At 36.4% G+C, this 13735-nt stretch overlaps 1 protein-coding gene across 6 annotated transcripts in view; it reads right to left on the bottom strand.

Moving 5' to 3' along the window:
- COP1 (COP1 E3 ubiquitin ligase) overlaps positions 1 to 13735 on the bottom strand; it is a 238821-nt gene that overhangs the window by 188037 nt on the left and 37049 nt on the right. For 4 of the 6 annotated variants that reach the window (XR_005836379.1, XM_040636242.1, XM_008696678.2 and 1 more), the window contains 2 exons: positions 11054 to 11130; positions 10251 to 10370 (listed from right to left, as the gene is read on the bottom strand). Coding sequence is in view for 5 of the 6 variants with exons in the window: in XM_040636242.1 (XP_040492176.1) it covers positions 10251 to 10370; positions 11054 to 11130 (197 nt within the window). In the remaining variant the exon portion in view is untranslated. The remainder of the gene's footprint in view (positions 1 to 10250; positions 10371 to 11053; positions 11131 to 13735) is intronic. The other 2 variants (XM_040636243.1, XM_008696694.2) reach the window with 1 other exon arrangement.

The raw sequence follows: 13735 nt of genomic DNA on the forward strand, positions 1-13735 counted from the left end.
TATTACTCAGCTATCAGGAAGAACGAATTCTCAACATTTGCTGCAACATGGACGGCACTGGAGGAGATAATGCTAAGTGAAATAAGTCAAGCAGAGAAAGACAATTATCATATGATTTCTCTCATCTATGGAACATAAGAACTAGGAAGATCGGTAGGGGAAGAAAGGGATAAAGAAAGGGGGGTAATCAGAAGGGGGAATGAAGCATGAGAGACTATGGACTCTGAGAAACAAACTGAGGGCTTCAGAGGGGAGGGGGGTGGGGGAATGGGATAGACTGGTGATGGGTAGTAAGGAGGGCACGTATTGCATGGTGCACTGGGTGTTGTAGGCAACTAATGAATCATCGAACTTTACATCGGAAACCGGGGATGTACTGTATGGTGACTAACGTAATAAAAAAACTTTAAAATAAATTTTTAAAAAAAGTGATGTTTTCTCGCGAAACAAACTGGTATTTATAAGACCTTAGACACATTCCTGAAAAGTAAGTTAAACTATCACAGAGAACAAATTGACAGGGGCTCTGTGTCCCAACAATGGTGACAAATACCCTCTGCATCTTTCTTAGAACTTCTTTACGCTAATTATCTATCACTGTCTACAGGTTATTTGGTTAGAGCGCAAAGGCCATATCTTTATACAAAAAGGAACATACACAGTCAACGTTCTTAATTCATTTGCAAAGGATGTGAACAAACTACCTTCAAAATACTAACTTTGACTACTTCATTTCAGTCTATCAACTATGACATGTAAATAAGGTAAGAATGCAACTGATTTGGAGAAAGGGGGAGAAAGCCCCCAAAGCCTCAAGGTCAAAGGAAAACTAGGACCAACTAGTACACTAGGAATTTAACTCAGCAAATGGCATCTCTTCTGAAATTTAATCGTCTTTTAAAGGAATAATTTCAAGAAAGGAGATAAATGGCAAATTTCTGAAACTATAATTTCATATGTAAATATAAAAGTACATAAAAGAAATAGTACACAATTAAAAAAGAAAATGCTTAAAAATGGGAAGAATATAGCCGATTTTATCAAAATAAAATAGCCATATAATGTTCTGTTAGAACTGTCTCAGAAATTGGGGGCGCCTGGGTGGCACAGTGGTTAAGCATCTGCCTTTGGCTCAGGGCGTGATCCCAGCATTATGGGATCGAGCCCCACATCAGGCTCTTCCACTATGAGCCTGCTTCTTCCTCTCCCACTCCCCCTGCTTGTGTTCCCTCTCTTGCTGGCTGTCTCTATCTCTGTCGAATAAATAAATTTAAAAAAAAAAAAAAAGAACTGTCTCAGAAATTGAACAGGAAAGTAATACTTTAAATAAGTCATTTAACCCACCACTAAAAGTAAAGTACAAGAAGGTAATTCTCTAATCATTTCTTGCAATTGCCAAAGCTTCCATCAATGATATGATCATTTAGCCTAATTATCTCATTTTCAGATGAGGAAACTGGAGTAAAAGTGAAAAAAAAATTAAGAAAAAAAGAAGAAATATATTTAGATTCTTATTCTCCACCCTTAGTGCTCTGCAATATAGCAAGTTTTATCACATTTGTCCCATCTGGTTTACAGTCAATTGTCTCAAAAGAGACCACGTCTGATCTGAAAAGGAATATGCTTCAATTTTTTATTAAACATTGGTTTTGTATTTTTCAAATCTTTTCTGCAATTAACTTTTTTATTCTAAAAATCACATAAGATTATCTCTACTATGAAAACAGAAGGAACTGCCTGATCATAGCCCACAGGTGAATTATATAATTAACTCTTCATGTCCCAATTCCATATCCCTCTGATATTGGCTTCTAAAGAACTTTCCAACTGGGTAAAAATACACTGGTCAGACCTATGAGAAGATCTAGTCTAACTAACCTTTATATATTTTACTAGAAATGAATAATATGGGCCTTATAAGCTTAGATACTATGAGTTCATCTTCCCAAGAAGAGTTAACTCTGAGTAGTTTCTCAAAGGAGGGCAACTGGAATTTTGAAGGAAGAAATGTTTCCTTATATAAGACTTTCCAAGTAGAACAATAAGGCATGTTATTTAGAAATTAGAAGTAAAAATAAAAGTTTGCTCCTAGGAGTTAATATTAAAGATAAGGAGTAATGTAACTGAGGACTGCTGATTTTTTGCTATAAACCTTTTAAGATCGTTTGACTTTGTAAATTAGGAGAATATTTTACTTAGATTTTTGTTTTTCAAAGAAGGAGAAGGCAAAGAGGGTCAGGGGAACAAGAAAGAACAGAAGACAAGATAAAACTTTCCAGATATTGGGGCGCCTGGGTGGCACAGCGGTTAAGCGCCTGCCTTCGGCTCAGGGCGTGATCCCGGCGTTATGGGATCGAGCCCCACATCAGGCTCCTCTGCTGGGAGCCTGCTCTTCCTCTCCCACTCCCCCTGCTTGTGTTCCCTCTCTCGCTGGCTGTCTCTATCTCTGTCAAATAAATAAATAAAATCTTTAAAAAAAAAAAAAAAACTTTCCAGATATGTCAGGAAGCCAAAAGTTCTAGCATTATACCCTAAAAACACTGTAAAATCTTATCAATGTCTCCCCTACTTGGCTTCGGGTTTTTTATCTATAAAATAAGCATGTAAAACTTCACAAATGAGCCATATTGCCAGATCTTACACAAATGTTACTATTATTTGATAATTTTTCTCTGTATCAATACATAGTTTCCTTAAAACTGCCAAAAAAACTCTACAGTATATGCACTTCTGGTATTATGACTAGCTACAATAGCCTTGAACAGCTGAGGATACATGTAGGCTTTTTTTTTTCTTAATATTTTATTCAGTTATTTGACAGAGAGAGAGAGACAGTGAGAGGGGGAACACAAGCAGGGGGAGCGGGAGAGAAACAGGCTCCCTGCCAAGCAGGGGAGCCCATCATGGGGCTAGATCCCAGGACTCTGGGATCACAACCTGAGCCAAAGGCAGATGCCTAACGACTGAGCCACCCAGGCGTCCCACATGTAGACCTTTCAAAGCATACGTGCACACAGAGTTTTAAGGGAATTAATTCACAAATTCTCAACCTTCAATATCTGTTCATCAGACATCATTCCATTTCTAAACTCCAACCTCTTCTTTCAAAATTTCTTTTCATTCTTTAAAGAAGTTTAAAAACGGATGGTAGGTGGGAGAAAGATGTATCTTTAACCCACCTGAAATTTACCTTGATACAGTCTCTGGGGTATGAAAGGCTCTAGAACAGCAAAACAAAGAAATAAAATACTGCTGCTTAAAAAAGCGAATTACTTTAAGTAAAGACTAGATAACAAAACTTTTTATAAAAATAACAACTCTTCGGGCACCTGGGTGACTCAGTCAGTTAAGCATCCAACTTGTGATTTCGGCTCAGGTCATGATCTCATGGGTCCTGAGACTGAGGCCCCGCATCAGGCTCAGCAATCAGTGGGGAGTCTGCTTGAGAGTCTCTCCCTCTGCCCCTCCCCCAACATGGGTGCACACTCTCTCAAATAAATAAATATTATTTTAAGAATAACCAATCTTTTATAAATTACTCTTAAGACTAGATAACAAATCTCTTTTTAAGTCAAGTAATTTCCAGTTCTTTGCATTGAACAACAAGAATTATGAATCAAAAACTGACAGCTAGAAGAAAAATTTTTAAATCCATAGTCGTATTAGTAAATTAATATACCTCTCTGCACTGGAAAGGGTTTTACTGTGAAAATTTTTTAATAGGGATGCCTAAGTGGTTCAGTCGGTTAAGCGTCTGCCTTTCAGCTCAGGTCATGATCCCAGGGTGCTGGGATCAAATCCAACATCAGGCTCCTTGCTCAGCAGGGAGCTTGCTTCTCCCTCTGCCTGCCTATTCCCTCTGTTTATGCTCTATCTCTCTGTGTGTCTCTCTCTCTGACAAATAAATAAAATCTTAAAAGAAAAAAAAAATTTTTTAATAAAAATTGTTAAATAGAAGATACAAACACCCAATTAAATAATTAAATGTAAAGAATATAAATGATCCCCTGAAACAATTTCAAAACATGTGCTTCAGGGGCACCTGGGTGGCTCAGTTGTTAAGCATCTGCCTTCGGCTCAGCACGTGATCCAAGAGTCCTGGATCAAGCACCGCATCGGGCTCCCTGCTCTGCGGGGAGCCTGCTTCTTCCTCTCCCACTCCCCCTGCTTGTGTTCCCTCTCTCGCTGGCTGTCTCTCTCTCTGACAAATGAATAAATAAAATCTTTAAAAAAAAAAAGGAAAAAGAAAAAGAAAACATGTGCTTCAAAATATACAAGGAATAGGGGCATCTGGGTGGTTCAGTCACTTAAGCACCTGCCTTCAGCTCAGGTCGATTCTGGAGTCCTGGCATCAAGCCCCACATTAGGCTCCCTCCTCAGCAGGGAGCCTCCTTCCCCTTCCCTGCCCCTCCCCCAGGCTCATGATCTCTCTCTCTCTCTCTCTCTCAATCTCTCAAATAAATAAAATCTTTAAAATATATAAGAGGAATATTTATAAAAAGTGACAATATAAATTGTACATAGAATAAGCAACTAAAATTTCAAAGAACTGTTATCATATACACACATTCACAATACAAAATATTTAAGTTAAAAAAAATAGTAACCAACACTCTTCAGATTATAATGTAAAAGGTTACTCCCAGTAACAATAAAAAAGAGATAAACTAAAAAGTAAAATACTACAGTTGACCCTTAAACAGCACAGGAATTAGGGACACCAATCCCCAGCACAGTCAAAAATCCACATATAACTTTCAACCTTCCAAAATTTTAACTACTAATAGCCTACTGTTGACCAGAAGCCTTACTTATAACATAGTCGATTAATATAGTCTGCACATGTATTATATACTATATTCTTACAATAAAGTAAGCTAAAGATAGTAAAATGTTTTTAAAAAGAAATCACAAAGAAAATATTTTTATAGTATTTATTTTTTAAAGACCTGTGTATAAGTGGACTTACACAGCTCAAACCCATGTTGTTCAAGGGTCAACTATACTCTTTAAAGTCAACGGACTGAAACCAAAGCAACAACTGAACCCAAACTCAGCTAAATTCCCAATTAGACCAAAGAGAGATAAATCTCTTATCCTTGCTCCCTGACAATGGAAAAGGCAATACCTTTCAAGAAGATAGTATTAACTACTGGAGTCTCTATACACTTTTGAATACAGAATGTCTAAGCTACAATTTAAAAAATTAAAAGACATGCAAAGATGGAAAGTCAAAAGAAAAAACAGGTAAAAGAATGAAATTAACAGATGATCCAAATGCTGGAATGGGCAAAAAGGACTTTAAAACATTACTAAACATTGTTAAGGAATTAAGAGGAAAAGTAGACAATACAAGTGAAACAAATGAATTACAGAAAAGAAATGGAAAGAACAAAATGTTAATCTTAGCAATGAAGAATTATGGGGTGCCTGGCTGGCTCAGTCAGAAGAGCATGTGACTCTTGATCTGAGGGTCATGAGTTCCAATCCCACACTGGGTATAGAGATTACTTATAGATAAACATTGAAAAAAAATGAAGAATACAAAGTCTGAAATAAAAAAAAATATTGGATGGGGTTAGAAGGAGACTGGACAGGCTGAGGAAAGAAATAATGAACTCAAAGACAGTCCAATATAAATTATTTATACCAATTCGTAGACAGAAAAGAACACCAGAAATATGTAGGATAATATAAAACATTATAACATATAACTGGAATCCTAGAGGAAAAGGAAAGTATAGGGCTGAATAAACCTTCATCATGTTCAAAGAACAGATCCTCTGGTACTGTAAAACAAACAAGATAAATGTTTTTTAAATAAAACTAAAAAATATCAGTCAAGCTACAGAAAACCAATATCAAAAAGAGTATCTCTTAAAAAAAACAAAAGAGGGGCGCCTGGGTGGCACAGCGGTTAAGCGTCTGCCTTCGGCTCAGGGCGTGATCCCGGCGTTATGGGATCGAGCCCCACATCGGGCTCTTCTGCTATGAGCCTGCTTCTTCCTTTCCCACTCCCCCTGCTTGTGTTCCCTCTCTTGCTGGCTGTCTCTATCTCTATCGAATAAATAAATAAAACCTTTAAAAAAAAAAAAAAGAATGTCTTAAAAGCAACTAAAGAGAAAAAAGCTATACCACCTTCAGGGAAAGAATAGTAAGAATGACTGCTAATTTCATCAAAAACAAAGAAGTAAAAAGACAATGAAAACATATCTTTAAAGTACTAAAAAGAAAAAAAAATAACTAGACTTCCATAGAGAACAGAACTATCAGCTCTGCAAGAAATAGTAAAAAAAAAAAAAAAGTTATATTGACAAAAGGAAATGAGCAAGATAGCAGCTCAGATACACAAGAAAAAAATGAAAACATCTGAAAGGGTAAATTGGACTTAAAGAGGATTTTTTATTTTTGTGGGGGGTTTTTTGCATCATATCTTCGAAAGTCTATTAACTAAAACAAAAACAAATATTTAGTGAGGTTGAGTAACAATCACAAAAAGCAGGACTTTGGTAAACTGAATTATTGTGAACTTTTACATTTTCCATAAAATAGTATATATTCAGTATTCACTATGAATACATCATCCATGAAGTAGCATACTATAAACTCAAGGTTGGCTATAAAAAGTATTTTATAGGGGCGCCTGGGTGGCTCAGTCGTTAAGCGTCTGCCTTCGGCTCAGGGCATGATCCCAGGGTCCTGGGATCGAGCCCCGTATCGGGCTCCCTGCTTTGCTAGGAGCCTACTTCTTCCTCTCCCACTCCCCCTCCTTGTGTTCCCTCTCTCGCTGGCTGTCTCTCTCTCTGTCAAATGAATAAATAAAATCTTTAAAAAAAAAAGTATTTTATAATCTTTAGAGAAACCACTAGAAATACAATTTTAGAAGTACGTGAAAAATAGAGAAGATAAAAGGTAATACTAAAATGGAAAATCCTAGAAACTTGATTTCTAAAGAAGGCAAGAAAAGAAGAACACAGAATAAATAATATATGGAAAAATAGAATATACCAAAGTGGCAGACCTCAAACCTGACAATATCAATAATTATATTACATTAAAATGAACTTAAGAACTTGAATTAAATAAGTTTATTTGAGTGTGTTTAAAAAAAGAAACTCAGGGACACCTGGGTGGCTCAGTCAGTTGGCTCAGTCTGCCTTCAGCTCGAGTCATGCGAGTCCCATATTGGGCTCCTTGCTCAGCAAGGAGCCTGCTTCTGCCTGCCGCTCCCCCTGCTTGAACTCTCTCTCTCTGACAAATAAATAAAATCTTTAAAAATATATATATATAAAAAAAGAAACGCAACTACATACTATTAAGAGATACATTTTTAAAACACAAGGACAATGATGGAATAAAGTAAAAAAATGAAGAAGGACATACCACGGAAGCTCTAATCATAACTAAGCTACTGAGGCTATCAAAAAATATAAAAGCAGACTTCAGAACAAAAAATATTTCCAGCAATAAACATACACAATTCATAATGGAAAGGGGCTAGTATGTCCAGAAGACATAACAATCCTAAACATGTATATGCCAAAAAACAGGCTTCAAAATACATTAGGCAAAAATCACAATTAATGAAAAATAGACAAAATTATATTTTTAACACACCCTTATCAGTATATAGAAATAAAATATATGACAAAATATAGTACAAATGCCAGAAGAGAGGAAATGAAGTATATTATTCTAAGATTCCTATAATACAGATGAAGGGTATTACTTGAAGTTACAATGTAACAACAATTATATTAAAAATCCAAAAGTGGGCGCTTGGGTGACTCAGTCGGTTGAGTGTCTGCCTTCAGCACAGGTTGTAAATCTCAGGGTCCTGGGATCAAGTCCCGCATCAGGCTCCCTGCTTAGCAGAGAATCTGCTTCTCTCTCTGCTCTTCCCCCACCCTCATATTCTCCCCCCCGCTCAAATAAATAAAATCTAAAAAAACAAAAACAAAACAAAACAAAAAACAAACAAAAGCAACCACTAAGAAACAAAACAAAAACTTACGTGATAAACCCACAAAGCAAATAAAATGGAATCAAGAAAAATACCCAATCTAAAATCATATAAATGTTGTCTGACCACAATGCAATTCAACTAAAATTCAATTACCAAAATATCTATTTGGAAAAGTAGCAACATCCAAAACACACACACACACATATACACACACAACCATCAGACTATCATACTGGCAATAACTAAAAACGAGAAAATACCAGGTGTTCATATAGTACAAACCCAGAGAAGAGCAACCTGGCAATATCTGGCAAGTTAAAATGTGCATGTAAATTCTATACACAGTAATTTCATTCCTTAAATCACTAAATGTATATACATGAGCACAAGAAAACATGTATAACAATAGTAAATGTTAATACTGACACTCACAGCTAAGATTTAGGAAGAACATAAATGTCCATCATAGGGGAATAGATATGTTCGTGCAATGGATCACCATATATAAGTTAAAATGAACTAGATCTATATTTACCAACACAAACCTCAAAAAGTAAACAAAGAGGCATATGTCAAAAGGATAACTACAATATGAAACTTTTTATATAAACTTCTTTTAATTTTAATTTATTTATTTTTGAGAGAGAGAGAGCAAGCACACACAGGAGCGTGCAAGCAGCAGAGGGAGAGGAAGAGAATCTAAAGCAGGGTCCATGCCCCGCACAGAGCCCAATTTACAAAGACTGATTGATTGATTTACTTGAGACTGAAAGAGCACGCATGTGTGCATGGGGGAGAGGGCAGAGGAAGAGAACTGTGGTAACACTGCACAATACATGTACGTCAAGTCATTATGCTGGGTATGTTAAGCTTATACAGTGATATATGTCAGTTATACCTCAGTAAAACTAAAAGAAAAAAATAAATAAAGCCCCCTCTCCCAAAAAATATGGGAGAAATTTCCACCAGCCCGGCCCCCCTCCCAGAATGGGAGAATCATTTTGGTAAGCATAACCTCAGCTACTCCCTTCTTCTACTAAGATTCCCATTGGATCAGATGGAATCCAGATCTAAGCTATATTAATAATCTACCCACAGAATTTTTTTTTTAAAGATTTTATTTATTTATTCGACAGAGATAGAGACAGCCAGCAAGAGAGGGAACACAAGCAGGGGGAGTGGGAGAGGAAGAAGCAGGCTCATAGCGGAGGAGCCTGATGTGGGGCTCGATCCCACAACGCCGGGATCACGCCCTGAGCCGAAGGCAGACACTCAACCGCTGTGCCACCCAGGCGCCCCTACCCATAGAATTTTTTAAACTGAAATTGGAAAGGAAGTCCCTTTTCTTCTTTCAAAAAACATAAATATAAATGAAGAAAGTGCAAATCACCACATTATGTTATAAACATCTAAGAAAAGAAAATCAGACCTGTCCCAAAGAAACAGACACGATAAGCACCAAAGAAAGATCCAACAACATTCAAGTGCCTGATCTCATTTCCTTAGAGTCTCCAGAGAAGCTGGCTATGGTTCCAATCCTCCCAATATTCAGTTGTTAAAACTCTTCCTTTTCACATATGTTAGTTACTCACTCCCTTACCCTGTCAACAGATACCCCCTTTTTGTTTAAGCTAGATCAGAGGGGAATCTACTTATGCTAAGGTGTTGAGTTGCTCCTAATAGATCGTATTCAATTCCAAATACATGCAAACTGACATTTTATATTGTTTATATTTTATGTTGTTCATATTTATTTATATGAAATAAATGCAATTTTACATTTATTTACATTTTATTACATGAAACAGGATATATTTAGTTCCAGTTCCCATCTTTCTAAATGCCTTTATTTAAGCCATACACTACAACTGTCACCAACAGACACCTCCTAAAAGGATTTTATGTAGGTAAAAATAATCTCTATTTTCTCTTCCAAATGTCATGTGAATAAGGGACAATCTGGCAAGGAATATATTCATTATAAGAAAAATGACCAATATAATTATTCCCTATTAAAATGAAACTGTACTTTTTCATGATCTTTCTTATTACTGTTTTTCTTCATATAAACTGGCCACTACAACTTATAAGAAATTTGTCTTTTCTTTCCCTTAAAAAAGGGGAATCTGTTAGAAGTGACACCTTGCGCATGCTCTTTCTTACTGAATAAAATTGGACGGACTGAGTGACAGATACTACCCTATTATTTTTAAACATTTCTGGATCTTTTTCAGTGCAATAAAGACCACCAATTAAAATTTTTTAAAGTTCAACTGCCACTTACTGCTTCCAGTTGTTTCTTCTTCTGGACTAGTAATTCCAACATGAGGTTGACATTGGCCAAATCAAGGTTATCTTGATCAGTTCCCAACAAATCCTGAAATATTTGCCACCTGTGGCCATTCTAAAAATGAAGAAACACAGTAACTTCCTAAGAAGATTGTTTTAAAGAGCCTAAAATAAATGTTTAACTGCTACTTCCTAATATGTTTATTACATAGACATCAAAAATACACTATAATATTCTAACCTACTTCCTAGCCAGTGGTTCCCCACTGCCTTCTAATTATAAATTAAACACTACTTCTCCCTTAAATCAATCTTGGTAACAGATACAGAAGGCATATTCAAGAAAAATGTTAAGTGAGCACATCTAAAGGTGTAATTCCCTTCAAAATAAGTGCTTGGATTTTAATTATTTGTCTAGCTATATTTCAACTTTGCACTTGGTAACGTATTAATTTAGGCTCACTTCCCTCAATAATTTAGGACTGATTTTCTTAAACTGAGAATCTTCCAACAGTTTTTCCAAATTACCAACCATAGTTCCACCCTGCCATATAATCCTCCAAATGTCGTGTATTACAAGCCAACTCTGACTCAATGTGATCCCAGAAGACCTTTCAAAAGATGATCACTAAATTTTAGACAATGCAGTTAACAAAGTTCTTTATTAAACAGAATAATCTTAAACAAATTTTCTTTCAAAAAAAATCAATGACATACTAAGCTTTAATATCTAATACTAAACCAATAAAAACAACAAATCGAAATTTACTAAAAATAGTAATAAGAGTTGAAACATACGGTGCTACTCACTGAGTGGTCCAATTTGAACCTCTTTTCCTCAAATCTTTGCTTCTGTTTGAGAATGAGCTCATTCACTGAAAAGAGAAACAAAACAAAAAGCACATATAATTTGTATTGTTGTCAAATGTACCATCTAATTCTTCTGTTTAAACGCGTTCTATTTTTACTTTTAAAAGCCCCCAAATTAGGGGCGCCTGGGTGGCACAGCGGTTAAGCGTCTGCCTTCGGCTCAGGGCGTGATCCCGGCGTTCTGGGATCGAGCCCCACATCAGGCTCCTCCGCTGTGAGCCTGCTTCTTCCTCTCCCACTCCCTGCTTGTGTTCCCTCTCTCACTGGCTGTCTCTATCTCTGTCGAATAAATAAATAAAATATTTAAAAAAAAAAAAAAAAGCCCCCAAATTAAAAAGATGCTAAGCCAAAAATGCTAGGTTTTCATTTTACTTCAAATCAGAAAACAAATATGCCACAGATTCTAATGCTACAACTGCTATTATTACTACCAATATTATTAAAGGAGAATTCTCTGGAATATGTGCTTTCTCGTACATATCTCAATGATGACACTATCAGCAACTGGAGGGAGACAATTCCTCACTGTGTGAGGCTGTTCCATTCTCCACATGGTACCTAGTTGATTCTATAAGGTAGACACTAAGGATTTTTATTTGTTCTCCTTTTTGTTATTTTCCTATAAATACCATGGCAGATACTGTCAGTTACCTATCCAAAACCATCTCCCCCCCTTTTTCTAAAACAATATATAATTTTTTTCCAAGCCACATACTTTCGGAAAAGCTAAGTTCCACCCCAGCCCAATGGTATGATTCTTGACTAACCTAAGCCAATCTAGGCATTCATACCCTTGGCATAATTGACATGGGATTAAGTTTGTGACCTACTTTTAACCAATGAAGAGTATGCTGTCTTTCACAACAAAAAGGATAGGAAGAAAACAAGTTCTTTCCCTCCCTTCATTAAGAGATGATACCTGGAACTGCTCAGAGCCATCCTGCAATCTGGGGGGGAGCTAGTCAAAGAACCAATACATGCTGGGATAGCGGAACAGAAAGATGGAAAGACCTTGATCCTATCACAGAACCAATGAATTAATCAATTCTACAAATTCTTTTCTTCTGTCTTTAACAATTAACTGATAACAACAAAAGAACAAAAACAACAAAAAATCTGATAAAGAAAAAGAAACTAGCACTCAGTTTAGCACTAGGCTAGTACTTTATAGACCTTATCCTATGGGTTATTCTCCCCGTTTTTGTTTTTGTTTTTTAAAGATTTTATTTATTTATTCGACAGAGAGAGAGACAGCCAGCGAAAGAGGGAACACAAGCAGGGGGAGTGGGAGAGGAAGAAGCAGGCTCATAGCAGAAGAGCCCGATGTGGGGCTCGATCCCATAACGCCGGGATCACGCCCTGAGCCGAAGGCAGACGCTTAACCGCTGTGCCACCCAGGCACCCCTATTCTCCCCGTTTTAAAGATGAGGGAATATTAGCGGGAGCATCAAGAACTTACTCATGGTGACATACAATACAAAACAGAGTTGGGATACAAATCCAACTAACTAATATTTTCCACTATACCACAATCCAACTATAAATACTTTCAAACATACCAGAGAAGTACCAAACTCATACTAGGAATCCAAGCTTCAAAGATAAATAAGACTCAATATAAGTAAGATTCAATCTAAGATTCAAGCAACTCTGAGTAGGAAGACAAATATATATGTGCAGTAGTTACAATGTGATAATCAGTACTATCATTGACGTAGACTTATAAAGAACACAGGACAAGGAGCAAAGTGTAAATGAGCAGGCTACACATAGAAAGGTGACATTATAATTGAGCCATAACATGCACACAGAGATTCATCAAGCAGAAAAAGTGGAAAAGAATTCAGAAGGGTGTGAGAAAGAGGGTGTTAAAGTCATACAAGAGCAGGAGATAAGATGACTTTAAATCAATATGGCTGAAACACAGGGTCAAACTGATTTTGTTAATGATTAATAGGTTATGAACTAAGGCTGGAAATGTAGATAGATGGGAGCCTGATTCTGAAGAGCCTGGTATGTATCTCACAAGCAAAGTTACAATTATAACCCAGGGAAGAGAAAGGAAAGCTTGAAATAATGTAGTGGGAATGAAGAAAAGTACATAATTAAGAGTTTAACGTTTCAGTTACAGAATTAACCATTTGAATAAAAACTGACTTGAACTGTAATACTTAACATGTGTACATTAAATTGCATTTTACTGAGAAATCTCGTGTATCAGTGAACTTGAAGGATAGTCTATATCCATAATTACAATTTTCTGGATCCTTAAAATGACCACAGTACTAATAACAAACAATGCATTTTTACTTCTAAAGCTTCCATTCTAGTAACTATCTTTTTAGAAACAGGAGAGTATAGTTAAAGCACATATACTTGTGAGACAGACTGCTTAGGACCAAATTCCAATTCCACCAATACTACTGTATAACGTTATACAAGTAACCCAATTTCTCTGTGCCTTAGTTTCCTCACCTGAAGAATGAGGATGATAACAAAAGTACCTATCACATAGGACTGAAAATTAAATGAGTTAGCTTACACAAAGCACTTAGGACACTACCTGGCAGTAGGAAGGATGTTATATGCTTTATTTTTTTTTAAGCCAGC

The sequence above is a fragment of the Ursus maritimus genome, unplaced genomic scaffold (assembly GCF_017311325.1).
Source record: "Ursus maritimus isolate PB19 unplaced genomic scaffold, ASM1731132v1 scaffold_2, whole genome shotgun sequence".
Taxonomy (NCBI): Eukaryota; Metazoa; Chordata; class Mammalia; order Carnivora; family Ursidae; genus Ursus; species Ursus maritimus.